General features: G+C 52.8%; 3 protein-coding genes across 13 annotated transcripts in view; 1 reads left to right on the forward strand and 2 right to left on the reverse strand.

The window, feature by feature from the left end:
- VPS72 (vacuolar protein sorting 72 homolog) overlaps positions 1-16,689 on the reverse strand; it is a 122,201-nt gene extending 105,512 nt beyond the window's left edge. The window contains exon 1 of the mRNA XM_050750937.1: positions 16,680-16,689. The gene's annotated coding sequence lies outside the window, so the exon portion shown is untranslated. The remainder of the gene's footprint in view (positions 1-16,679) is intronic.
- ZNF687 (zinc finger protein 687) lies at positions 8,388-18,687 on the forward strand. Of its 4 annotated transcripts, none has more exons than XM_050749596.1 (9): positions 8,388-8,932; positions 13,117-15,245; positions 15,367-15,545; positions 15,919-16,095; positions 16,206-16,368; positions 16,506-16,835; positions 16,950-17,062; positions 17,260-17,401; positions 17,543-18,687. In XM_050749596.1, exons 1-9 carry the CDS (start codon positions 8,923-8,925, stop codon positions 18,035-18,037), a joined length of 3,738 nt encoding a protein of 1,245 aa, XP_050605553.1. In that variant the 5' UTR covers positions 8,388-8,922; the 3' UTR covers positions 18,038-18,687. The 4 variants fall into 4 exon arrangements, with proteins under 4 accessions (XP_050605553.1, XP_050605577.1, XP_050605570.1 ...); XM_050749613.1 differs by lacking the exon at positions 8,388-8,932 and adding an exon at positions 9,113-9,248; XM_050749602.1 differs by lacking the exon at positions 8,388-8,932 and adding an exon at positions 11,465-12,414.
- Positions 18,688-18,907: 220 nt separating this feature from the next.
- The window catches only part of PI4KB (phosphatidylinositol 4-kinase beta), a 36,204-nt gene continuing 27,821 nt past the window's right edge, over positions 18,908-27,290 (reverse strand). For 5 of the 8 annotated variants that reach the window (XM_050749818.1, XM_050749791.1, XM_050749800.1 and 2 more), the window contains 5 exons: positions 25,527-25,792; positions 21,168-21,300; positions 20,782-20,902; positions 20,165-20,227; positions 18,908-19,795 (listed from right to left, as the gene is read on the reverse strand). In XM_050749818.1, the coding sequence (XP_050605775.1) occupies positions 19,614-19,795; positions 20,165-20,227; positions 20,782-20,902; positions 21,168-21,300; positions 25,527-25,792 (765 nt within the window). In that variant the 3' untranslated portion in view covers positions 18,908-19,613. The remainder of the gene's footprint in view (positions 19,796-20,164; positions 20,228-20,781; positions 20,903-21,167; positions 21,301-25,526; positions 25,793-27,290) is intronic. The other 3 variants (XM_050749838.1, XM_050749828.1, XM_050749857.1) reach the window with 1 other exon arrangement.

The raw sequence follows: 27,290 nt of genomic DNA on the forward strand, positions 1-27,290 counted from the left end.
CGCTTGAACCTGGGAAGCTGAGGTTGTAGTGAGCCGAGATCGCACCACTGTACTCCAGCCTGGGCAACAAGAGTGAAACTCCATCTCAAAATAAATAAATAAATAAATATAAAAATAGGGTAGATGTGGTGGCTCACACCTGTAATTCCAGCACTTTGGGAGGCTGTTGTGGGAGGATCACTTGAACCCAGGAGATCGAGAGCAACCTGGGCAACATAGTGGGACCCCATCTCTACCAAAAATAAAAAAATTAGCTGGGCATGGTGGTGCATGCCTGTAATCCCAGCTATTCGGGAGGCTGACATGGGAGGATCACATGAGCCCAGGAGCTCAAGGCTGCAGTAAGCCGAGACTGCACCAGGGCACTCCAGCCTGGTCTCACTCACTCCAGCCTGGAGAGAGTGAGACCCTCTCTCAAAAAAGAAAAAGCCAGGCATGGTGGCTCACGCCTGTAATCCCAGTATTTTGGGTGGCCAAGGTAGGCAGATCACGAGGTCAGGAGTTCAAGACCAGCCTGGCCAGTATGGTAAACTCCGCCTCTACTAAAAACACACACAAAAAATTAGCCAGGCATGGCAGTGGGCGCCTGTAATCCCAGCTACTCTGGAGGCTGAGGCAGGAGAATCGCTGGAACCCGAGAGGTGGAGGTTGCAGTGAGCTGAGACTGTGCCATTGCACTCCAACCTGGGTGAGAGCGAGACTAATAATAAGAAACAGTCACAGCTCTCCTTGCTCGATTACTTTCTACAGGAGCATGGCAGTTACACCACTGAGGCATTCCTCAGTGCCCAGCGAAATTTTGTGCAAAGTTGTGCTGGGTACTGCTTGGTCTGCTACCTGCTGCAAGTCAAGGACAGGTAGGTGACTTCTGCTGCTCATCCTAACATTTCTCCAGGGTTCTCTCCATCCCTTCGTGTGTAGTTCTCAATTACTTATTACTGCCCTCCATGGCAAAGATGTGAAAAATGAAACAATATATTTTAAGCAAAGACAGAAGGTTTGTGAAGACTAATAATAATAATAATAACAATTGGCCGGATGCGGTGGCTCACGCCTGTAATCCCAGCACTTTGGGAGGCCGAGGCAGGCGGATCACGAGGTCAGGAGATCGAGACCATCCTGGCTAACACGGTGAAACCCCATCTCTACTAAAAATACAAAAAATTAGCTGGGCGTGGTGGTGCGCGCCTGTAGTCCCAGCTACTCGGGAGGCTGAGGCAGGAGAATGGCGTGAGCCTGGGAGGCGGAGCTTGCAGTGAGCCGAGATCGCGCCACTGCACTCCAGCCTGGGCGACAGAGCGAGACTCCGTCTCAAAAAAAAAAAAAAAAAAATAATAATAATAACAATCAAGAATGGGGATAGGAGTAGTATAGGACAGAGTAGGGTGAGACAGAAGACGGCTGCAACAAGGAAAGGTGGTGGGTACTATTAACAGAAGGTGCGCACCATTAATCTGGTGGTCTATGTGTGCATCTCCAAAGATTCCTCCTACTAGCCAGGCACAGTGCCTCACATCTGCAGCCCCAGCTACTTGGGAGGCTGAGGTGGGTGGATCACTTGAGCCCAGGAGGTTGAGGCTGCAGTGAGCCGTGATTGCCCCACTGCACTCCAGCCTGGGTGACAGAGCAAGACCTTGTTTAAAAAAAAAAAAAAATGTGTGTGAGTGTGTGTGTGCGTGTGTGTGTATATATATATTCCTCTTACCCTTTCCCAGGCAATGGTTACCACAATTCTGCTACTATCACCATTGATTTACTTTGCCTGTTCTTGAACTTTATTTTTTATTTTTGTTTTATTTTTTGAGACGGAATCTTGCTCTGTTGCCCAGGCTGGAGTGCAGTGGCACGATCTCAGCTCACTGCAACCTCTGCCACCCAGGTTCAAGTGATTCTCCTGCCTCAGCCTCCCAAGTAGCTGCGATTACAGGTGCCCACCACCACGCCTGGCTAATTTTTGTATTGTTAGTAGAGATGGGGCTTCAGCATCTTGGCCAGGCTAGTCTTGAACTCCTGACCTTGTGATCCACCTGTCTCAGCCTCCCAAAGTGCTGGGATTACAGGTACGAGCCACCACGCCTGGCTTGAACTTTATATAAATGGAATCATACTATATATGTGTAGTGTATATATATACACACACACACACACATATAAATGGAACCATACTCTATATATATATGAAGTTCAAGAATTTTTTTTTTTTTGAGTCGGAGTGTCACTCTTGTTGCCCAGGCTGGAGTGCAATGGCACAATCTCGGCTCACCACAACCTCCGCCTCCCAGGTTCAAGTGATTCTCCTACCTCAGCCTCCCGAGTAGCTGGGATTACAGGCATGCACCACTATGCCTGGCTAATTTTTGTATTTTTAGTAGAGACAGAGTTTCTTCATGTTGGTCAGGCTAGTCTCGAACTCCTGACCTCAGGTGATTCGCCTGCCTCGGCCTCCCAAAGTGCTGGGATTACAGGTGTGAGCCACTGCACCCGGCCCATTCCTGTTGATTTAAATATCCAGGTAAATGAGTCTTCCAGGCCACTGGTCTCTCAGTCTCTTGATCTCCCCTTCTAGTCCATTCCTCTCTCCTGAATGCGTATTTCCTACCTTTTTTCTCCTCAAACTCCTAGTTTCTTCATCATCCTCACTCTTTTTTTTTTTTTTTTTTTTTTGAGACGGAGTCTCGCTGTGTCGCCCAGGCTGGAGTGCAGTGGCCCGATCTCGGCTCACTGTAAGCTCCGCCTCCCGGGTTCACGCCATTCTCCTGCCTCAGCCTCCGAGTAGCTGGGACTACAGGCGCCCGCCACCGCGCCCGGCTAGTTTTTTGTATTTTTAGTAGAGACGGGGTTTCACCATGTTAGCCAGGATGGTCTCGATCTCCTGACTTCGTGATCCACCCGCCTCGGCCTCCCAAAGTACTGGGATTACAGGCTTGAGCCACCGCGCCTGGCCTCATCCTCACTCTTAGAGGGTGATCTTGATTTTTTATTCTTATAGAGTTTGACAACACATGCTCTATCTTATACCACTGGACAACAGAAACAACAAAGAGATATCCCACAGCTCCCCAGCTCCCTCGACCCATGCCCGCTCACTCTGCCTTCTCTCCCAATTATTATTCGGGAACTGTTCCTGCCGCTGTGTAAGGCAATGCCTCTGTTTGTGAACTTGACCCTCTCGCTCACCTTCTGAAGAACATGGTTCCAGGAACTTTCCTTATCGCTCTGCTACTTCAGTTTTTCCTGTCTACAGGATCCTCCCCACCCGTGTACTAACATACAACTTCTTCATCTTCAAATAAATAGTCCTTTCCTTGGGTCAGTAGAACCTGATGAGAAAAAGAGATAACTATTAAAAGAAACAGTCCTTTCTTGGTCGCTTTTTTTCCTCTAGTTACCATCTTTTTTCTCCTTCCTTCCTTTGAAAGAGTTTTATAGTGACTTTTCTTTTTTCCTCCTCCATTCTTTTGAACCCATTCCATGCAGGCTTTTGTCCCCACCAGTCCATCAAATCTCTCCTTATCATGATCACCGGTGACCTCCATTTTGCTTAAATCCATCGGTCAATTCTCAGGTTTCATCCTATTTGATATTTTAGTGGCATCTATCATTCTCTCTTCCTCTTTCTTGAGATACTTTTTAAATTTAGCTTGAAGGTTACAACATTCTCCTGGTTCCCTCCTTCCTCTTTGCTGTTCTTCTCATCTCCTTGACCTTTTAACTTTGGAGTTTCCCGTGCCTCAGTCCTCCCTTGGTGATCTCATCCATTCTGACCTGGGTTTTAAACACTATCTATAAGCTGATGACACCTACATTTGTATCTCCACTTGGATGTGTAATACCTCAACATGACTAAAACTGAGCTACCGACCTAACCCCTAAAACCTGCTTCTCCTGTAGTCTTCTCAGCTCAAGAAATGGGGCAATATCATGCTTCTACTTCCTCAGCCTCCAAGCTCTGGAGTCTTCTCTTTCTCTCACACCGCACTTTCAACCCTTTTAAAACGTAAGTCAGGCCACCACGTCATCTGTCTCCTTTTGATGGCTTCCTATCCCACTCTGAGAAAATGCCAAAGAACTTCCCATAGCTTCCAAAGCATCCCATGACCCAACTCGCTCCTCCCACCCACTCTGGAACACACTCCCCACCTGAGGACCTTGTACTTGTTCTTTCTTCCTGGAATGTTCTTGTCCCAGATAGCTGCATGGCTCATCTCCTTCAGACCTTTACTTAACCACCATCTTCTTGGAAAGGCCTTCATTGTCCACCCTATCTAAAATTGCAACCCTCCCACACTTACTGTCATCCTTCCCTGCTTTTTTTTTTTTTTTTTTTTTGACGGAGTCTTGCTCTGCGCCCAGGCTGGAGTGCAGTGGCGCAATCTCGGTTCACTGCAACTTCTGCCACCCGGGTTCAAGCGATTCTCTTGCCTCAGCCTCCCAAGTAGCTGGGACTATAGGTGTGTGCCACCATGCCCCGCTAATTTTTTGTATTTTTAGTACAGACAGGGTTTCACCGTGTTAGCCAGGATGGTCTCGATCTCCTGACCTCGTGATTCACCCGCCTCGGCCTCCCAAAGTGCTGGGATTACAGGTGTGAGCCACCGCACCTAGCCGCCTGCTTTGTTTTTTGATTGTTTTTGTTTTTAAATTAACACTTTTTTTTTTTTTTTTTTTTTTTTGAGACGGAGTCTCGCTCTGCCGCGCAGGCTGCAGTGCAGTGGCCGGATCTCAGCTCACTGCAAGCTCCGCCTCCCGGGTTCACGCCATTCTCCTGCCTCAGCCTCCCGAGTACCTGGGACTACAGGCGCCCGCCACTGCGCCCGGCTAGTTTTTTGTATTTTTTAGTAGAGACGGGGTTTCACCGTGTTAGCCAGGATGGTCTCGATCTCCTGACCTCGTGATTCGCCCGTCTCGGCCTCCCAAAGTGCTGGGATTACAGGCTTGAGCCACCGCGCCCGGCCAACACTTTATTTTTTACAGCATTTTTAGGTTTACAGAAAAACTGAGCACAAAATGGGTGTTCCCACATATCCTCTCTCCAGTTTCCCGTTGTTACTGAGACAAGGTCTTGGTCTTTTGCCCAGGCTGGAGTGCAGCGGTGTGACTATACCTCACTGCAACTTTGACCTCCAGGGCTCAGGTGATTCTCCCTCCTCAGCCTCCCAAATAGCTGGGACCACAGGCGTGCACCACCATGCCACACTTAAAAAAAGTTTTTTTGTAGAGATGGGGTCTCTTCATGTTGTTCAGGTTACCCTATTATTCATTAATATCTTGCATTAGTGTGGTACATTTGTTACAATTGATGAACCAATATGGATTCTTTATTATTAAGAGACAGGGTCTCACTTTGTTGCCCAGGCTGGAGTGCGGCAGCAGGATCATAGCTCACTGCAGCCTCAAACTGCTGGGCTCAAGGAACTCTCCCGCTTCAGCCTCTTGAGTACTTGGGACTACAGGTGTGCGCCACTGTACTCTGCTAATTTTTCTAATTTTTTTGTTGATCCTCCCGCTTTGGCCTCCCAAAGTTCAGGGATTACATGTGTGAGCCACCACGCTCACAGGGTTCAGTCTTTGTGTTGTACATTCCATGGCTTTTGACAAATGAATAATGCCATGTATCCACTATTACAGTATCATACAGAATAGTTTCAGTGTCCTTAGAGTCCCCTGTGCTCCATTTATTCATCTCCCTCCCTCCACCTGAACCCTCGGCAACCAACCACTGATCTTTTTTTTTTTTTTTTTGAGACGGAGTCTCGCTCTGTTGCCCAGACTGGAGTGCAGTGGCGCGATCTCGGCTCACTGCAAGCTCCGCCTCCCGGGTTCACGCCATTCTCCTGCCTCAGCCTCCGGAGTAGCTGGGACTACAGGCGCCCGCCACCACGCCCGGCTAATTTCTTTTTGTATTTTTAGTAGAGACGGGGTTTCACCGTGTTAGCCAGGATGGTCTCGATCTCCTGACCTCGTGATCCGCCCGCCTCGGCCTCCCAAAGTGCTGGGATTACAGGCTTGAGCCACCGCGCCCGGCCCACTGATCTTTTTACTCTCTCTAGTTTTGCCTTTTCTAGAATGTCACATAGTTGGAATCATACAGCATGCAGCCTTTTCAGATTGGCTTCTTCATTTATTCACGTGCACTGCAGATTCCTCTGTCTTTGCATGGCTTGATAGCTCTATTTTATTCCTTGGCAGCTATCAGTTCTAATATTTATTGTTTGTCTTCTCTTTAAGAATGTGTGTTTCATGACAGGGCTTCTTGTCTGCTTTGTTAACTGCTGCACCCCCAGTACCTGGAATAGTACCTCCTTCCATGGTTGTGCTAAGGATTGCATGAGTTATTAATGATATACATAAAGTTTTTATTTGTGTGTGTGTGTGTGTGTGTGTGTTTTTTGAGACAGGGTCTTGCTCTGTCTCCCAGGCTGGAGTGCAGTGGTGCGATCCCAGCTCACTGCAGCTTTGACTTCCTAGGCTCAAGCGATCCTTCCATCCCAGCCTCCCCAGGAGCTGGGATCACAGTCGCCTGCCAACACCCCTGGCTAATTTTTTTTTCCCAAATATTTTGTAGAGGCAGAGTCCTGCTATGTTGCACAGGCTGGTCTCGAACTCCAGGGCTCAAGCGAGCTACCCACCTAGACTTCTCAAAGTGCTGGGATTACAGGTGTTAGTCCCCCATAATATTATGTGTATATGAGTAGTAACTGTTATTCCGTATAGGAAGACCAGAAGAGGAGGTGGAAACGGAATGCCGGTTGCTTACATAGGGACCCTTAAATAGTCCTCAGAGAAGGAAGAGCATCTGAGCTGGAGCGACTGGGAGCAAATGCAGGCGGACCGAGCACACAGGATGCAAGTCTCCGGGAGAAAGGGCACACTAATCCCAACTGCCAATTACTTTACAAAGCACGTTTACATTCTAAAATCATTTAATCCTCACAAAAATAATATTGTCAGGTGGTATTATAATCCCCGTTTTACCCATGAGAAAACAGGATCTGGGAGGTTGAGCGACTTGCCCATTGCCATCATAGGGCAAGTGGTGGCTCCAGGATTCCCATCCATAAGTTCTGACTCATACTTCAAAGGAGCTCGGAAACTGCCGGGGCTCGATGGGGAGTCCTGGTTCCAGTGTCCTGGGACTCCTGGGCAGCGTAACAAAACCACTTTTAAAAACCCTGCCGGGCGCGGTGGGTCACACCTGTAATCCCAGCACTTTGGGAGGCTGAGGCGGGTGGATCATTTGAGGTCAGAAGTTCGAGACCAGCCTGGCCAATATGGTGAAACCCCGTCTCTACTAAAAATACAAAAATGGCCGGCCACGGTGGCTCACACCTGTAATCCCAGCACTTTGGGAGGCCGAGGAGGGCAGAGCACGAGGTCAGGAGATCGAGACCATCCTGGCTAACATGGTGAAACCCCGTCTCTACTAAAAATACAAAAAATTAGCCGAGCGTAGTGGCCGGCGCCTGTAGTCCCAGCTACTCGGGAGGCTGAGGCAGGAGAATGGCGTGAACGCGGGAGGCGGAGCTTGCAGTGAGCCGAGATCACACCACTGCACTCCAGCTTGCGTGACAGGGCCGAGACTCCGTCTCAAAAAAAAAAAAAAAAAAAAAAAAATTAGCCGGGCGGGTAGTGTTGCACACCTGTAATCCCAGCTAGTCGGGAGGCTGAGGCTGGAGAATCGCTTGAGCCTGGGAGGTGGAGGTTGCAGTGAGCCGAGGTCCCGCCACTGCACTCCAGTCTGGACTACAGAATGAGGGCCTGTTTAAAAAAAAAAAAACTTCGCCAAGGTAGGGAGCAGTGGCTCACGTCTTGAGACCAGCCTGGGCAACATGGCAAAACCCTGTCTCTACAAAAAATTAAACTAGCCGGGCGTGTTGGCTGTCTCTTGTAGTCCCAGCTACTCAGGAGGCTGAGGGGGGAGGATCACTGGGGCCTGGGAGGTTGAGGCTGCAGTCAGCCGTGATCGCACTACTGTGCTCCCACCCGGGCAACAGAGTGAGACTGCCTCAAAAAAACTAATTAAAAAAAAAAAACACCATGCAGTTAACGAGCGGCTGCGTGCGCGAGGTGGCACGCTGGGCTTGCAGACGAATTCTGCCAGTGCTATTAGAACATTTAAGAGATTCATTTTCCGAGCGACTCCTCCCTTTACCCCCCCTGCAGGGGGCGTGGCAACAAAGCGCGGGAAAACTCGACCTTGACCCCACCCCCTACTCCTTGCTGGGGGCGGGGAAAAGGGGAGCTCTTAAATGGGAAATGGAGCTGGGGGGTACCTCCAGCCCATACTTAGGAAGCCTATCAGTTGCCCCTTTAAGGCCTCTTTGGAAATGGCCCAGGCCACGCCAGCACTCCTAACGTCGCCTCCCCCGCTTCCGGTCCGCGAGCACTTCCCAACCTTTAGGTCCCGATTCCTTCCACGTTCGGAATCCCGTACCCCGTCCACGCCCTCCCGCCGAGGGAGGAGCGACGGGTTACGCTGTGGCCCAGGAGCTGGCCCGTGCGAGGATCCCATCCATCAGATTATATGGCGATTTAGACGGTGGGAAGACAGCGAGGAAATGGTCAGCGGATGACGTAATGTTTGGGGTGGCGTCCCATTCTGTGACTTCTGCCCGGCATCAGTGACACGGAATTAGCTTGAAACAGCGCAAAAGGACCTACACTTCCGTCCTGCACTCCGACTCAGTGCGGTTCTGCTCAAAGCGCCCACCACACAGAAGCTGGATTCCTTCGATTCGCGAAAGTGAACTGCAGCTTCAAGCTTCGAGCGGCCAATAGGGAGCGAGGGGCGGAGACGCACCTGGGCGCTCCCCTCTCTAGTAGGAAAGCCGGGAAGCAGGCTGGCTTCTTTCTAAGCGACAGTGGCGGAGGCCAATCGTTTCCGTGACTTGCAGATGGGGCAGACGGACCCTTGCGCAGCCAATGGGGAGAGGTATCTTCAGAGGGCCTCGGCCCCTTGCCCAATGAGCATAAGAGGACTGTGCGGGGCTAGTTCCGAGCGGCAGTAGTTAGGACCAACCCAGTGCGGGGCTGGGAGGGGCGCAGGGCTGAGCGAAGGGGGCAAGGGCCAATGGCGAGTGTGAAAGCGGGCAGCCCAGACCCGGAGCGCGGAGGGAGGAGAGGGAGGGGGGAGGCTGAACCGGAGAGAAGCAGGAAGTAGCGGCGGCCGCGGGGAGGGCGGCGGTGGCGGCGGCGGCTGGAGTGGGGTAGAGACCGCCGGGTCTCGGCCCGCACCAGGAGCGGAACAAGTAAGCGTGCCTGGGGTAAATACCCGCCCTTGGCTCCGCCCACTTGGGGGGGCGGGTAAATACCCCCGCCCCTCCCCCACTTGGTCAACTACCCCCTTCTCCGCGCCGCCCCCTGGGGCGGCTTCTAGGAGGGCCCAGACACCGCCTCCATCCATTGGGGCGGATGGGCAAAACTCCCGGCCTGTTGAAAGCACAGCCCCTAGCCGGGTAAACCCCCAGGAGGGTCGAGAACCCCAAGTCCTGGCGCCCCCAGCTCGAGAGGCACCCGAAGTGCGGCCCGGAGATTGGAGGCTGCGGGATGTCGCGACCTAAAATGGTGTCCGTTCCCGGGGATGGGGGCGGGGGGACTGGGCCAGGCCGGAGCGGAGCCTGCACCCCGACTGGGCGCGGGTCAGCGTCCGGGCCCGGGCAAGAATCAGGCTTGCGCCCCTGGCCCCATGTGCACCCTCCGATCAGTCTCCAGTCTCTAGCGAGCCTCCGGGAGTCCGCGGCGGAAGGAGGTTCCGCTGCGCCCGGAGGCGAGGGGACGAGGTCCGAGTTGGGACGGACCCCGGCTAGAGAGCTGAGAGTCGCGCAGAGACCGCCCCCTCTCTCCTCCCCTCTTTCCCAGCTCCCCACCCCATCCTGTGTAGTCCTGGGTCCCCAGGTGCTGCGCAGCAGGTACCAAAGGGCCTGGCCTGACTGAGGCCCGGCCTTCGCTTCGCACGCCGGTGCGAGTGAGAGAAGCGCCGCGCGCCTCAGTTTCCCTTGTAGTTTCTCTTGTGTACACCCCGCCCCCTCCTCGCAACCCAGGACTTGTTCCCCGCGCCGGCCCTCGGCAGATGGCAGGGACTTAATTCCGCCCGCTGCCCAGCTTGGCCGCAACCTAATCGCCGCCAGCCCCTCGCCCTCCTCTGCGCTGCAGGCCTTGGGCCCGGGCAAAGGGCAGTGAAGCCCCCACTCGACCTGGGTCTGTTCAGCCTTTTCCTGTTCAGCCTCTTTGGCTTTTGGGGAAGCACAGAGGGAAAGGGGGCAGGGGAGATAGGAGCCCTAGAGACAGGGCTCAGCAGTCGCAGGAAGGCCTGATCTTCCTTGGCCTTGAGCTCGGCGACTTGCTTGGTCGACTGCTCTGAGTGGGTGGCCATCGGATGACCTCTAAGTCACTGGAACTCCCACGAGGGAGGTGGCTGGCGGCGGGGGGTGTGCGGGTGAGTTCACAGGTGTTTTCTAGTCTTTGCTGGTCTTCCCTGTACCAGTCCACTTCTGAGTACCTGAATGGAAGGTAGCTCAGGCCTCTGATCAGGAGGGAGCCAGGCTTAGGAGCCAGGCCCATAGAGACAAGGGGTTTTGTTTAAACCCAGAGTCTGCAGAATTAAATAGGGTGGGAGTGAGGGAAGGACTCCCCCTTTGTCTGGTTGGTATCCTTTGCCCCCACCCCCACCTTGGTCCCAGGAATTCCAGCTGCCACATGCTGCGGCTGTCTCTAGTTACAGTATGAAGGCTGGAGAGAAGTGGGAGAACTGGCTTCGAGAAATGGCCTGCAACCTGGGCATGGAATGGATAGGGATAGATTCTTTAGTTACTTCTTCATAGATACAGAAACAGTCATGGGGAGGCACTGGCAGGGGGCAGACATGGGTCTCCCACAAACTCTGAGCTGGCCTGCATGTTCGATTAGTGCCACATAATTCTTGTGGGATTTTAAATTTTATTTTTTGCACTTGGCTAGGTTGAGGTTAGGTGAAACTTCCTGGGCTACTGTTGCCACAGGAAAATGGAAAGGGTGAGGAGTTTAAGTTAGGGAATGGAATGGGGTGAGGAGCTCGGAGCAGAAATGATAGGTGAGGGGTGAAGGAGCCTGGCTTTTCCCCACTGTGGCAGCTGTGCTGGATAAGTGTGTACCCTGGGAGTTTTAGCCTCAAGAGAGCAAGCTGCGGAGGGGTGGTGAAGGAGGGGCTGGCTAGGGGAGGGCCAGGCACTCTGGGGAAGGTAGTGAGCGAGCAGCAGGTGTTTGTGACAGGAGAGGCCTAGGCTGGGGCCCTTGTGACCAGGCTGCCATCACCATTTTCCCCTCTGTCTCTTCTCTTTGTCTCTTTCTGTTCCTGTGTCTTATTTTTTCCATCTTGGTCTCTTGGGTAATTTCCTTGAGTCCTTTTCTCCCTGCTGACCAAGCTAGATCTCCAGGTGCCAGTGATGGCCCCAGGTGCCCTAGACTTGATCCTGCATGACCCCTGACTCTTGCCTCCGACCCCAGCCCTAGAGTTCCAGGGGTTATTCCTTTCCAGCTCTTCCTTGACCTGACATGTCCTTGCTTGGTTCATCTGGAATAGTGAATCGTATTCTCGGTGTGATTCTTACATTAGCAATTTCATATTGTGCTCAGAATAACCCTATGATATATAGATCACTTGTGCTCTCTGTCTTGTCTTTTCTTTTTCTTCTTTTTTTTTTTTGAGACAGGGTCTCACTCTGTCACCCAGGCTGGAGTGCGTGGCGTGATCATGGCCCATCACAGCCTCGACCTCCTGGGCTCAGGGGATCCTCCCATGTCAGCTGGGAGGCATAGCTGGGAATACAGGCATGTGCCATCATGCCTGGGGAGTTTCACCATGTTGCCCAGGGTGGTCTTGAACTCCTGGGCCCAAGTGATTGACCTCCCAAAGTGCTGGGATTACAGATGTGAGCCACCACACCCGGCCATTTGTGTCCTCTTTCAAACAGCAAAAGTAAGGCACTGAAGAAACTTGCTTGTACTGCAGGCCCCTGATAAAGCTGAACGAGGATCATTTCTTAAGTCTTGGCTTACGGCCTTGCCCCTTTGTATACATAGCCTTTCAGATCTCTGTGGACCCCAGAAGATCCATGAAGAATATGAATTGATTCCATGTGGACATGAATGAGCCCTTAAACCTAGAGCATCATATACATCATCCTCCTTAATGATAGTATGGATTATTTGGTTCTGTGCTGGGCACAGGAGGGGATGAGCTGGTTTCCACCAGGATGCTCACTGAGCTCCCCTGTTCCTGTATTTCTTCTTCTTTTTTTGTGTGTTTTTTCCTGAGATGGAGTCTTGCTCTGTCACCCAGGCTGGAGTAGAGTGGCACAGTCTCGGCTCACTGCAAGCTCCGCTTCCCGAGTTCAAGCAATTCTTTTGCCTCAGCCTCCCGAGTAGCTGGGACTATAGGTGAGTGCTGCCACGCCCAGCTACTTTTTGTATTTTTAGTAGCCCCGGGGTTTCACCATCTTGGCCAGGATGGTCTTGATCTCCTGACCTCGTGATCCGCCCGCCTCTGCCTCCCAAAGTGCTGGGATTACAGGTGTCAGCCACTGTGCCTGGCCCCTGTATTTCTTTTTGAGACAGGGTCTTACTCTGTCCAGGCTGGAGTGCAGTGGCATGATCTTGGCTCACTGCAACCTCAACCTCATGGGTTCAAGTGATTCTTCTGCCTCAGCCTCCTGAGTAGTTGCTATTACAGGCATGCGCCACCACACCTGTCTAGTTTTTTGTATTTTTAGTAGAGACAGGGTTTCACTATGTTGGCCAGGCTGGTCTCAAACTCCTGACCTCAAGTGATCCACCTGCCTCAGTCTCCCAAAACACTGGGACTACAAGCATGAGCCACCGCACCTGGCCCCTTCCCTGTATTTCTGAGAACTCTCTTTTCTCCTGCTTTCTCTGGATTTTGGAGCCTGCCAGGGTATGGACACTAACCTTCTGATTTTAGGGTTTGGCAAACCTAGCAGCTCTGTAGGATTCGTGCTGTGGTGGAGGTGTACCTAGTTGGAGTGCATATGGGTTCTGAGAGAGGATAAATATGGAGATGCTGAGGAAAGAGCTCCAGGATCTCCAGACATCTCAGTTTCTCCTTATTCCTGTTTTCATCAGGTCTGGGACCTGCCGATATGGGGGACATGAAGACCCCTGATTTTGATGACCTCCTTGCTGCCTTTGACATCCCTGACATTGATGCAAATGAAGCCATCCATTCTGGGCCAGAAGAAAATGAGGGGCCAGGAGGCCCAGGGAAGCCAGAACCAGGTGTGGGAAGTGAATCTCGAGACACAGCAGCAGCCTCAGCTGGGGATGGCCCTGGAGTTCCAGCCCAGGCCTCTGACCATGGCCTGCCACCGTCAGACATTTCTGTAGTTAGTGTCATTGTCAAGAACACTGTGTGTCCTGAGCAGTCTGAGGCCCTGGCTGGAGGCTCAGCAGGGGATGGGACCCGGGCTGCTGGGGTAACTAAGGAAGGGCCTGTGGGGCCTCATCGAATGCAGAATGGTTTTGGGGGTCCTGAACCTTCCCTCCCAGAAACCCCCCACTCTCCTGCTCCTCCCAGTGGGGGCACCTGGAAAGAAAACGGCATGGAAGGCAAAACTCCCTTGGACCTGTTTGCTCATTTTGGCCCTGAGCCAGGGGACCACCCGGATCCCCTGCCTCCCTCTGCACCCTCTCCCCCTCAGGAGGGGGCTATGACCCCACCTCCTTTCCCCTCTTCCTTTGAGCTGGCCCAGGAGAATGGCCCAGGCGTGCAGCCACCTGTTTCTTCCCCACCGTTGGGGGCCTTGAAGCAGGAGAGCTGCAGCCCCCATCAACCCCAGGGCCTAGCCCCACAAGGCTCAGGCTCCAGCCCTGAGGCCACGGACATCCCTGCCAGTGCCTCACCTCCCCGAGTTGCTGGGGTGCCCTTCTTCAAGCAGTCTCCAGGGCACCAGAGCCCTCTTGCCTCCCCCAAACTGCCCGTCTGTCAGCCCTTGAAAGAAGAAGAAGATGAGGGGCCAGTGGACAAGTCTTCCCCAGGAAGTCCCCAGAGTCCCTCTAGTGGGGCTGAGGCTGCAGATGAGGACAGCAATGACTCCCCTGCCTCCAGCTCCTCTAGGCCTCTTAAGGTGCGGATCAAGACCATTAAAACATCCTGCGGGAATATCACAAGGACTGTAACTCGGGTCCCTTCAGATCCTGATCCACCTGCCCCCTTGGCTGAGGGGGCCTTCTTGGCTGAAGCTAGCCTCTTGAAGCTGTCCCCTGCAACACCTACTTCTGAGGGTCCAAAGGTGGTGAGCGTACAGTTGGGTGATGGTACAAGGCTGAAAGGCACTGTGCTGCCTGTGGCCACCATCCAGAATGCCAGTACTGCCATGCTGATGGCAGCCAGTGTGGCCCGCAAGGCTGTGGTGCTGCCTGGGGGGACTGCCACCAGCCCTAAGATGATTGCTAAGAATGTGCTAGGCCTGGTGCCCCAAGCCCTGCCTAAGGCTGAGGGGCGGGCAGGGCTGGGGACTGGGGGACAGAAGGTGAATGGTGCCTCAGTGGTGATGGTGCAGCCTTCAAAGACAACTACTGGGCCGAGTACAGGGGGCGGCACAGTGATCTCACGGACCCAGTCCAGCCTGGTGGAGGCCTTCAACAAGATCCTCAACAGCAAGAACCTGCTCCCTGCCTATAGGCCAAACCTGAGCCCACCAGCTGAGGCTGGGCTGGCCCTGCCTCCCACCGGCTACCGCTGCCTGGAGTGTGGGGATGCCTTCTCGTTGGAGAAGAGCCTGGCACGGCACTATGACCGCCGGAGCATGCGCATCGAGGTCACCTGCAACCACTGCGCCCGCCGCCTGGTCTTCTTCAACAAGTGCAGCCTGCTCCTGCATGCACGTGAACACAAGGACAAGGGGCTCGTTATGCAGTGCTCACATTTGGTCATGAGGCCCGTAGCCCTTGACCAGATGGTGGGGCAGCCGGACATCACACCCCTGCTGCCTGTAGCTGTCCCACCTATCTCTGGACCTCTGGTCTTGCCTGCCTTGGGCAAGGGTGAGGGGGCCATCACCTCCTCTGCCATTACTACAGTTGCTGCTGAGGCCCCTGTCCTGCCACTCTCCACTGAGCCGCCTGCTGCCCCTGCCACTTCTGCTTACACGTGCTTTCGCTGCCTGGAGTGCAAGGAGCAGTGCCGGGACAAGGCTGGCATGGCAGCTCACTTCCAGCAGCTCGGCCCCCCTGCCCCTGGGGCCACCAGCAATGTGAGTCGCCTTTCACAGCCCTTCTGTGGGGACAGGATCTAGGAAGGCGTTGGGGGCTTGGTTAGAAGTAATAGAGACAGGACACTCTTCACCGACTTTCCTTGTTTAATCCACTCGACAGGTGTGCCCAACCTGCCCCATGATGCTCCCCAATCGCTGCAGCTTCAGCGCCCACCAGCGCATGCATAAGAATCGACCCCCCCACGTCTGTCCTGAGTGTGGGGGCAACTTCTTGCAAGCCAATTTTCAGACCCATCTCCGGGAGGCCTGTCTGCACGTCTCTCGCCGTGTGGGATACAGGTGCCTTGGACCCTTCCTCCATAGAACTGTAGGGTTTCGTGTGTCCTAGCCTCAGCCTCAGATGGCCTTTTAAGATCCCCGCTGTATCCCTCAGCCCTGTTTTGGCAAACAACCCTGAGATAGTACGTCCTGCCTTCCCGTCGTCCCCCATGGAGATGGGGGGAAGCAGGGCCACCTCTGGAGCTCCAGCTCTCCCTCGGCAGCCTCCCTTGGGGAATGGCCTCTACACCTCTCTCATTTCTCCACCCTGCTCATGCTCCACTACTGATTTCCTTCTTGTAGTCTACCCAGTCCCAGAGAATAAATGTGTGGTCCCAGGTTGGGCATGGAGATGCCTCCCACCTCACCACAGGGCCTCCTGCTTCCTCCCTAGGTGCCCCAGCTGTTCAGTGGTGTTTGGGGGTGTCAACTCCATCAAGTCCCACATCCAGACGTCGCACTGCGAGGTTTTCCACAAGTGCCCCATCTGCCCCATGGCCTTCAAGTCTGGGCCCAGCGCCCATGCCCACCTCTACTCCCAGCATCCCAGCTTCCAAACTCAGCAGGCCAAGTGAGGCCCGGGGGAGGGCCGGGCCGGGCCAGGGAGGCAGGGCTGGTGGGGTGTAGGAGGGGAGGGGCTGCACCCCTCCCTGCCTGATGTCTGCATTGTCTTCACCTCAGGCTGATCTACAAGTGCGCCATGTGTGACACAGTCTTCACTCACAAACCCCTCCTCTCCTCACACTTCGACCAGCACTTGCTGCCCCAGCGTGTCAGTGTCTTTAAGTGCCCGTCTTGTCCTCTGCTTTTTGCCCAAAAAAGGACCATGCTGGAACATCTCAAGGTACAGGAGCAGAGGGATGGGGGATGGGTGCTTAGCTGTACTGACCTGGGGCTGGGGCCACATACTTCAGAAGTGGGGGGCTTTGGCACAGCCAGGCCCTCCCCCACAACAGCAACCTCCCTTGTCTCCTCTCACAGAACACCCATCAGTCTGGGCGCTTGGAGGAGACTACTGGGAAAGGGTCCGGGGGTGCCCTGCTGACCCCCAAGACTGAGCCTGAGGAGCTGGCTGTTTCTCAGGGAGGGGCAGCCCCTGCTACTGAGGAGTCATCTTCATCTTCAGAAGAGGAGGAAGTACCCAGCTCCCCTGAGCCCCCCCGTCCAGCCAAACGGCCTCGGCGGGAACTAGGGAGCAAAGGCCTCAAGGGTGGGGGTGGGGGGCCTGGAGGCTGGACCTGTGGCCTGTGTCACTCCTGGTTCCCTGAGCGTGACGAGTATGTGGCCCACATGAAGAAGGAGCATGGCAAGGTGAGTGAGCCCCAAGGGGAGTACCATGGGCTGGGGGCAGCACTGGGACTGCCAGTGTGACAGTGGGGACGGGGTCCTGCAGCCTGGCTCTGACATCTACCCATGCTCTCCTAGTCAGTGAAAAAGTTTCCCTGTCGCCTTTGTGAGCGCTCCTTCTGCTCCGCCCCCAGCCTGAGGCGTCATGTCAGGGTCAATCACGAGGGCATCAAGCGAGTGTACCCCTGCAGGTAAGTCTTGCTCCCTGCTTTTTCTCCCTGCCCAGCACGTGACTCTCCCCGTATGCCAAAGTACCTTTGCACCTGCGACGTGTCTAAGTGGCCTGATGGTTGGGGTCTCCCTCTGCTCCAGCAGCCCCCTCATCAGGAGCAAGGGCCTTGGCCTTCGGGCTGTGCCCCTGCTGCCATCCTGTCCTCTCCCATTTCAGGTATTGCACAGAGGGAAAACGCACCTTCAGCAGCCGCCTGATCCTGGAGAAACATGTCCAGGTCCGGCATGGCTTGCAGCTTGGGGCCCAGTCCCCTGGCCGGGGGACCACTTTGGCTCGGGGTTCCAGTGCCAGAGCCCAGGTAGGCAGAGGCCCGGCCTGCTGTGCTAGGGCTTTGAGTGGGAAACTGGAAGGTAGAGACTGTGGCCTCAGGAAGTGAGCGTGGGGGTGCCAAGGACAGTGGGGATGGTGGTAAGACCCAGTTTCTTCCACTTTTCTTCAGGGGCCAGGTCGGAAACGCCGCCAGTCTTCTGACTCTTGCAGTGAGGAGCCTGACAGCACGACACCGCCAGCCAAGTCCCCCAGGGGCGGACCTGGATCTGGAGGCCCTGGCCCCCTGCGCTACCGGAGCAGCGGCTCCACAGAACAGAGCCTCATGGTGGGGTTGAGGGTGGAGGATGGTGCCCAGCAGTGCCTCGACTGTGGCTTGTGCTTTGCCTCCCCTGGCTCCCTGAGCCGGCACCGTTTCATCAGCCACAAGAAGAGACGGGGTGTGGGTAAAGCCAGTGCCCTGGGGCTGGGGGATGGGGAGGAAGAGGCCCCTCCATCAAGGTCTGACCCCGATGGTGGAGACTCACCCCTGCCTGCCTCTGGAGGCCCACTGACCTGTAAGGTCTGTGGCAAGAGCTGCGACAGTCCTCTCAACCTCAAGACCCACTTCCGCACGCATGGCATGGCGTTCATCAGGGCTCGGCAGGGGGCTATTGGGGATAACTAGGCCCTAAGCCTGGGACTGACCAGCCCCTTCCTCTTGGAGCCTGGTTTTCCCTGCTGCTGCCTGATCCCCTGGCTGGGGAGTTTCATTGACATTAACATTTTGTTAATTCCTCTCTCAAACCTGAAGAAAAGCTTTTGAGGATTATTCTAGTTATCTGCAACCTCCCTTTGGGTTTGGCCCTGGAGTCCTAGTAGAGTGGACCCTCCATTCCTCTTTTCTGAGCCCAACACTAATTATGCTCCTGCTGCAGAACCCCCAGTGTGGGCCTGGGGTTGGGAGGATGGGACTTAGGTATTCCTGCTAGACAGGTTTAGGGAAGGACTGATGGGGGTGTCACGGATGGACACATCCCTCCACAATTCCTTCAGGCATGGACTGGAAATTTCCTCCTCTGGGCCAGGCCCTACCCTAGTGCCCCCTCCCCCCCAACTCACTGGCACTCAAGCCCCCTACCCCTGCAGTGCCTTTCACTTCTTTTTCTCCCCAGAAATCCAGGGCGGGTGGTTGGTGGGGATGAGTCCTGTCAAGGGGGCCACAGGAGAGGAGGGGACAGGCTCTCAGGAATCCTTTATTCTTGTAGTAATAATACTAACAGTGGGGGAACTAGGGAGAAAACCAGACCATTAAAACTGTTTTTGGTCTAATCTCCATTCAGGCCTCTTCTTTTTCTGTGACTTGGACAATGTGGACTTGAAGCGGGTGAGAGAACATGGAAGGCCCTTTCTTCTCAGGGAAGAGGTGGTGGTGACCAAGACAGGCAGGGAAGAAGCAAACCTCTTTCTGTGTGGTGCCTTTTGTATCTTGGACACTGAGGCATCCGTTCACACCTCATCCCCAATTTCCCCCCAGAAAACCTGGAAATGACACAAGTGGCTAACTAAGGATTTATTTCAAACAAAAATTAAAAATAAAAAATTGAGAGCTCTTTTCCCTGGGTTTGGGGAAGGAGTCAGGGTAGGGAATTCCCCATGGCTAGGCCAGTACCCTCAGAACACTGGAGGGCTGTGGGAATTCCCTTCCTTGCCCATAATGGGGAACCTCAGCAAGTGCAGGGCCCACGCAGCGCCCGCCAGCAAGGGGAGCTCGGGCCACGGGTCGGTCCCTGGGAGGGGTAGAGCTGGGCAGCAGCATGGCCAGTGGCCAACCACAGGATCAAGTCCTAAGTACCGAGAACCTACTCTTCCCCACTTCCTGGGCCCCAGAACGGAATAAGAGGATGGTCTGTGGAAAGAACCTCTCAAACCCCTACAAGGAGAAGAAAGGCCCCGGCGTCCCTCACATTCATCGCCTCTGTTTTCTGGAGGGCAGTGAGTCCTGGAGCCTGTCCGGTGGTAATACTGACACAGAGCAGGAGGGGCAGGGAAGCCCCAGCAAGTCTGGACCCCACAGCTGGCTCTCCCACCCCCCCGGCAAGCTCCCGCAGTTACCACATGATCCTTCGTGTTTCTTGCCTTCCATTTCCCTTGGGTGGATGGTTGGGTAGGTGGGGTTTCCTGGTTTGGGGTTTCTCAGACAAGGGCCCTCTAGGGAGGGTGCCCTGGACCCCCCCGCCAGCACTCCTGGGCTGAGGAGCATGTCACATGATGCCGTTGGTGAGGTACTGGAAGCCGTCATAGAGTTTGGTGGTGATAGACCGCATACTGCCATCCACCATCTGCTCCACCAGCAGCTGCAGCTGCTCCTCAGTCATGCTCATGTGGAACCTCTCTTTGAGGTTTCGAATGGTGCTGGAGCCATGGAAGCAAGGAAGCTGAGAACCTGGGGGAAGCAGTGGGGGTTCAGGGTCATGGATGGACAGGAGGGAGGGGCAGTGGTGCCAGCCACAGCAAATACAAAGCTGGGGCATCTGAAGTGCCCTTTCCCTCCCACCTCAGGTCCTTGATGGTGTGGGTACAGTTCTGCTTGGGCAGAGAGAAGGAACCGACAGGACCCCTCATCATCCCACACCTAAGCCCTTCTGTAGGTGAGGGCATGTGGGCAGAGGAGGGAAGGGGACCAACACCACATCTCCCTCAGTAAGGGTGGAGGGGCCCAGAGGGCAGGCTGGGAGGAGGCTGAAGGGAGTGGGCCCTGAGCTGGGCACTTATCTGGTTGCAGACCTCTGCCTATGCTACGTCTGACACTCACAGATGACCTGGGCCACCGTCATCATGGGGCCAGATGGGGATGATCCTGAGCAACGGCGACAACCTGTGGGGTAGGGTCAGGAATGGGGAGGGGGGAGACTGGCAGCTCAGACCTGGTATACACCTGGAGCCTTGGGGGGGGGGGATGAGGACAGAAGGGGGTCCTGAGCAAAAGACTAGATGGCAAGACTGTAGTGGAAGGAGATAATGATGAGAGGGGAAGTACTTCTCAGAGCTGAACAGTGGCAGAAGACGGCAATCAGAGGTCATAGTGGAATGGGGAAGAGAGATGGAAGGAGACTGAGAAACTCAGAGCTGGACAGGGGTGGGGAGGTGAGGAGGGACCAGGAGGCTGTAAATGAGCCTGTTTTCTCCCTAAAGATGCCAAGGAGGCGGGTGCTGCTATCCCCTTCCCCAACCTCCTGGACTTAGCCTTACCAGGGTCAGGAGGAATGTCCTAAAGGAGAAACAAGGCATTGGACCAGAGCTAGAAACCCTCTGGGAACCCCCCTCCCTCAACCCAAGTCTTGGGGTGGGATCAGCTTTCTTATGCTCCAGAGCTCCTACTTAAAGGGGAAGCCTGAGGCACTATGGCACCTGACCTCACCCCAGCCCCACCTTGCTGCATGATCTCCACGATCTGCACCACCTTGTCCATGTGTTTCCGAGCGGCAATCAGCCCTTGCAGCATCAGCATCTTATAGTAGTTGAACATGTCGCCATCCAGGCCGCCCATCACCTGGAAAGGGAAGAAAGCGTTGTGTGCACAAGGGGACTTACACCAGGGATGGTCCCTGTCCTCACTGGCCTACCAGAACTCCTCTTCCTCTTGGGGCCCTGTTATTTCCCCCCTTATCAGGCAGGAAGCTCCTAGGAACTCCTGCCTCACCCCTCATTACTGCCTGTTCTGTTCATCCCTAATTTGCAGGGAGCCCATCAGCTCCCCCTCCCATGACAGAGAAAGAATACAATGACCCCAGAGGCACCTCTCCTTCTTGACTCACATCCACAAACTCTGTGGTCAGCTTAAAGGCTGATGTCTCAAAGCCCAGATTTCGGGGTGAGCTGGAGAGGATGAAGCCAAAGTCGATGTGGATGATGTGGCCTTCGGCGTCCAAAAGGATGTTCCCATTGTGTCTGAGGAGGGGGGGAATACACGAGAGGAAGAGGCAGTAGTAAGTCTGACTGAGGCTGGAACCTCAAGCAGCAGTACACTGGCCACATGACACCAGGCAGGGGGGGTCCCCTGCCATGTTTCCTGCTGCCTGTAACTCCAATCTCCTGTCCAGTTTCCTAGGACCTGAAGCTATCAGTGGAAAGAAAGGAAATCAGAAAAGAAAACTGCTAACAAAGGCTATGGGGTCTGAAATTGCTATTAATAATTTAATAAAAATAGTTTAAGATTCTCCCAATTTCCCAGAAATTGCACTTCTGGCACCCAAACTATCCCAATCTAGTAGATAATCCAGAAGCAAGGAAAGAGGGCCTCTGAGGCTCCAGCCAGCTTTCACAGAGGCCAAGTGCGCTATCCAGGGGAGGCTCCACTCAGAGCCTGTTTACCTGTGGGTTATTTGTAACTCCTGTCACCCCACTGCAGATCAGAGGCCTCACCAGAAGGGAGCAACAACAGAGGCAAGTGGGCTGAGTGGAGCTGAAAGGTAAAATAGCGTGGGGGTTTCGAGGGGTAAGTTTTAAATCACTTATGTAAAAAGTCTCAGGAGGCAGTACTACAGGGCAGCTGTAGAAGAGTTAAAGGGAGATAAATTCCAGGTCTTTGTGATTCCCACATGAATGGCCAGTAGCAGAAGGAACAATTAACATGCTAAGCATGTGAGGCCTGGCCTATTCAACATAACCGGCCTCCTCAGTGTCAATAGAGGCTTTGTTAGGCTAAGAGCTCATGGTCTGAGGGCCACCTTCTCTGGGGTTGGTTTGGCCAAAAAAGCAGGGACAAAAGGAGAACCTACTCCCACCTGAGTTCTTCCCTTCTCTGGGAAAACACTAAAGATTTAGTAATCCAGGCACTATCTTGTGAGCTAGAATGGTTCTAGGAGTTGTCATGATTCAACCTCACATTTTACAGGTGAAGAAACAGAGGCCCTGAGAGAGGAAGTGATTTACTTGCCCAAGGTCCCAAACCCTCTCTTTCACTACCAGAGTTAGCTCCAGCTGGAAAGCTGCTTAGGACTACTTCTGAAGTAGTTAAAGAGATCCTAAAGCCCGACTCCAGTATGGGGCGTCTTTCATTGTTGCCACTTCTTTCCAGTGGTTGATTCCATTCATGGCTTGACTATATTCTTTTTTGAGGTACTATGAACGGCATATCAGCTACCTGCCCTCCTCTATTCCTCCTTTTTTAGAGGATGGACTCTCATCTTCCAAACATACTAGTTTCCTAAAGGAAAGCCCTGGGGCCTGACTAGTGCCAGCTTCCCTGCCACCCATTTACTCAATCCCAGGGCTGAGCTCTGGGCTCCCTGGGCCCTGAGTTCAAAATCCTGACACTTCGAGATAGTCTGAAGCTTGCAATCAAATTCCTTATAATTACATTCTCAGCTGGGCACAGTGGCTCATGCCTGTAATCCCAGCACTTTGGAGGCTGAGGCAGGTGGATCACCTGAGCTCAGGAGTTTGAGACCAGCCTGGCCAACATGTTGAAACCCTGAAACCCCGTCTCTACTAAAAATACAAAAATTAGCTGGGCGTGGTGGCGCATGCCTGTAATCCCAGCTAATCAGGAGGCTGAGGTGGGAGAATCACCTGAACCCTGGAAGGCTGAGGTTGCAGTGAGCCGAGATCACACCACTGCACTCCAGCCTGGACAACAGAGATAGACTCCGTCTCACCAAAAAAAAAAAAAAAAACAAAAAACTTACATTCTCCTATAGTTCTCAAATGCAGAGCCTGGGTCCATTTGTAGGGCTGGGAGGGTGGAATGAGCACAGGGTCTAATAGCTACCTGACTGTTTCCCTCATGAGGAAACACGTGTCTGACAGGGTTTTCATCTGGTTTAAATATAAGAATGTCAGGCCATGGTAGAACTTAATAGATGCTAGATTTCCTTTTTTTTGAGACAGAGTCTCACTCTGTCGCCCAGGCTGGAGTGCAGTGGTGCGATCTTGGCTCACTGCAACCTCCACTTCCTGGATTCAAGTGATTCTCCTGCCTCAGCCTCCCGAGTAGCTGGGAATACAGGTGCCTGCCACCACACCCGGCTAATTTTTTATTTTTAGTAGAGATGGGGTTTCATGGTCTTGGTCATGCTGACCTCCTGACCTCAGTTGATTCGCCCACCTCAGCCTCCCGAAGTGCTGGGATTACAGGCGTGAGCCACTGCACCCAGCCTAAGACTAATTTTTATTTTTATTTTTTGAGATAGAGTCTCGGTGTCACCCAGGCTGTTGTGCAGTGGCGCAATCTTGTCTCACTGCAACCTCCACCTCCTGGGTTCCAGCAATTGTCCTGCTTCAGCCTCCCGAGTGGCTGGGATTACAGGCATGCGCCACCATGCCTGGCGAGTATTTGGTATTTTTAGTAGAGATGGGGTTTTGCCATGTTGGTCAGGCTGGTCTTGAACTACTGACCTCAAGTGATTCACCTGCCTCAGGCTCCCAAAGTGTTGGGATTACAGGTGTGAGCCATTGCGTCCAGACTAGATGCTAGATTTCTAATAAGCTGCTCTGTTAGCTAGCTAGTTATTTTGGTATTTTTAGACAGGGTCTCGCTCTGTTGCCCTTAACCTCCTGCTCAAGTGATCCTCCCACCTCAGCCTCTGAAGCAGCTGGGACCACAGCTGTATCCCACCATGCTCGGCTAATTTTTGTTTATTTTTTTGTAAAGACAGGATCTCATTAGGTTGCCTAGGCTGGTCTTGAATTCCTGGGCTCAAGCGATCCTCCTGCCTCGGCCTTGTTAGCTAGATCTTCTTTTTTTTTTTTTGAGACTCGCCCTGTTGCCCGGACTGAAGTACTGTGGCATGATCTTGGTTCACTGCAATCTCTGCCTCCTGGGTTCAAGCAATTCTCCTGCCTCACCTCCCAAGTAGCTGGGATTACAGGTGTGTATCACCAAGCCCAGTTTATTTATATATATACATTTCTTTTTTTTTTGAGTTTGAGTTTCACCCTTGTCGCCCAGCCTGGAGTACAATGGCGCCACCTTGGCTCGTTGCAACCTCTGCCTCCCGGGTTCAAGCGATTTTCCTGCCTCAGCCTCCCAAGTAGCCGGGATTACAGGCGCCTGCCACCATGCCCAGCTGATTTTTTTTTTTGTATTTTTAGTAGAGATGGGGTTTCACCATGTTGGCCAGGCTGGTCTTGAACTCCTGACCTCACGTGATCCGCCCACCTCAGCCTCCTAAAGTGCTGGGATTATAGGCATGAGCCACCACACCTAGCCATTGTTAGCTAGATCTTAATGGGCCACCATGTTACTGGAAACCCCAGCAGCACCGGCCACTGCATTTCCGCCTTCCCAGGACAGCTGCCCTATGCCGAGGCAGAGACGGAACTTATAGGGGCATTCAGGGCAGAGACCCTGGATCACTGTTGGGAGAAATTCTTAGAAGGCAGGGCCTAGATGGTGTAATTATCTTTGTACATTATCTGCCTCACCTACATGTGTAGTTAGGTTTCATCAAGGTCATGTGATATTGAAAAAAAAATGACAGCTCTGGGCAAAACAACAGATACTTAAAAGCTGTGGAAATCATATGCTGGAATAAGAAGTAAGGAGAGTTCATGGCTGAGAGTTTCCACTTGATCTCCATCATGTTTCTCCTTTTTGCTCTCAGTCACGAACCACTACCCTTAGTGCCAGGCCCTATTATCGCTCGCTTTGTTGCTAAACACCCAATTACATCCGCCTTCACCCACCGTGCCACAGGGCATTTACTCAACACAGACTGAATCATGTCATTCCTCTGCCTGCAAAATAAAACACCTAAGCTTCACAATGAAGGCCCTTCAACTGGCCTCAATTTACCTGCCTGATGGTACCACCTCCTATTCCACTGCCATGCAGTGCAGTCTGTGCTTTAATCACAATTCAATTATTTCTTCTAGCTGGGATGTACCTTCTCTGCAGCTTCCTCTGTCATCATTCTCCCTTGTTCTTGAAGACCCTGCTCACTCAAACCCTTAGTCCTCCCATAAATCCTTCATTTCTTTGCCCTGTTACCCTAGTTCTTATTAGTCTGCCTCCTGACTTAATGTCATGTGAACACATCTGTCTCTGCTTAAAAATATTGTTTCATTTTTCACATCTTTGCCATGGAGGGCAGTAATAAGTAATTGAGAACTACACACGAAGGGATGGAGAGAACCCTGGAGAAATGTTAGGATGAGCAGCAGAAGTCACCTACCTGTCCTTGACTTGCAGCAGGTAGCAGACCAAGCAGTACCCAGCACAACTTTGCACAAAATTTCGCTGGGCACTGAGGAATGCCTCAGTGGTGTAACTGCCATGCTCCTGTAGAAAGTAATCGAGCAAGGAGAGCTGTGACTGTTTCTTCACCTGATGGATGGACACAGCGTTGACCACTGGTTCAATCATGCCACTATCAGCCGAAATCACAAGAATCTTGTATGGCTTGATCCAAAGGGGCACTCGCTCCTGTTCCCAAATGGACTGTGAGGAGACATGAAGGATACAGGACTCTTACCTTTCTCCAAACTAGAGAAGGAGGCTAAAACTCCTCCCTTTCTCTAACCTCTTTCCTTGCTGGCACTGGATTCTAAGCCATCAAGTGAGTAAGACTCACTTAACCCAGTGAGAACCAGGGAGTTTTGAAAAGAAGTCTAGGGCCTGACAAAGTCAGGAAACTACACTTAGGTATGTGGGAAAAGGTATCACATAAGTAGAAAGTCCAAGAGAGGCAGGGAGAACAGGGAACTTCACTATCCCCTCTCAAGCAGGGAGAATGGGAGCTGTAAGTTCAAATAATAAGAAAAAAGAGGCCAGGTGCAGTGGCTTATGCTTGTAATCCCAGCACTCTGGGAGACCAAGGAGGGTGGATCACCTGAGGTCAGGAGTTCAAGACCAGCCTGGCTAACCTCAGTAGAGAATGAAACCTTATCTCTACTAAAAATACAGAAATTAGCCAGGCGTGGTGGTGCATGCCTGTAATCCCAGCTACTCAGGAAAATCACTTGAACCCAGGAGGTGGAGGTTGCAGTGAGCCAAGACTGCACCACTACACTCCAGCCTGGGCGACAAAGCGAGACTCTCTCCAAAAAGACAAAAAGGAAAAAGAAAAAAAGAAAGGATTTAGGTCCAGAGAAGACTTCTCTGGAAAATGAAAACATTTATATGGTATAAAGAACAGTATTAAACAAATTAAGTGGCTTGCAGGGAACTAACCCAGGGGGATCAGAAGATCAATATTTCAGCACACTATAACCTACCTGCTACAGACCATTTGGGAAGTTTTCATGTTGTTTGTTTTTTAAAGGGGGAGGACCAAATTATTATTATTTAAAAATTTGGGCTGGGCACAGTGGCTCACGCCTGTAATCCCAGCACTTTGGGAGGCCGAGGCAGGTGGATCACAAGGTCAGGAGATCAAGACCATCCTGGCTAACACAGTGAAACCCCATCTCTACTAAAAATACAAAAAATTAGCTGGGCGTGGTGGTGGGCGCCTGTAGTCCCAGCTACTCGGGAGGCTGAGGCAGGAGAATGGCGTGAAGCCGGGAGGTGGAGCTTGCAGTGAACCGAGATCACACCACTGCACTCCAGCCTGGGCGACAGAGCAAGACTCTGTCTCAAAAAAAAAAAAAAAAAAAAATTTGATTACAACCAATTGTGTTGGCATTAAAATTAGAGGCATTAAGTTTGAATAATGGATATATGCCAAAAACCAGAAATTGAATTTGGCAAAAACGGGAAAGGAAGTCTTCCAGTAATTTCAGTTTAGAAATCAATTTAGAGAAATGAACCCCATGTTTACAATGATTGTACCACAGATTTAAACTTCAGTAGTGCATTAGTAAACTGTTCACATTTAGATCTTCAGCTTGAGATTTGACAGCTATTTCTTGAAAAAATCTCAGTGTCTTGTATAAATAAATTGGTCTTCCATGTACCTTAGCACACACTTAACACTAGGAGAAGGTGGGTCACTAAA

This window comes from Macaca thibetana, chromosome 1 (genome assembly GCF_024542745.1).
Source record: "Macaca thibetana thibetana isolate TM-01 chromosome 1, ASM2454274v1, whole genome shotgun sequence".
Taxonomy (NCBI): domain Eukaryota; kingdom Metazoa; phylum Chordata; class Mammalia; order Primates; family Cercopithecidae; genus Macaca; species Macaca thibetana.

Excerpts from the sequence above, each read along its gene's own strand:
- ZNF687 (XM_050749596.1), top strand. Across the intron at positions 16,836-16,949 it reads TGAAGAAGGAGCATGGCAAG|TCAGTGAAAAAGTTTCCCTG; the intron begins GTGAGTGAGCCC and ends ATGCTCTCCTAG. Across the intron at positions 17,402-17,542 it reads GTTCCAGTGCCAGAGCCCAG|GGGCCAGGTCGGAAACGCCG; the intron begins GTAGGCAGAGGC and ends ACTTTTCTTCAG.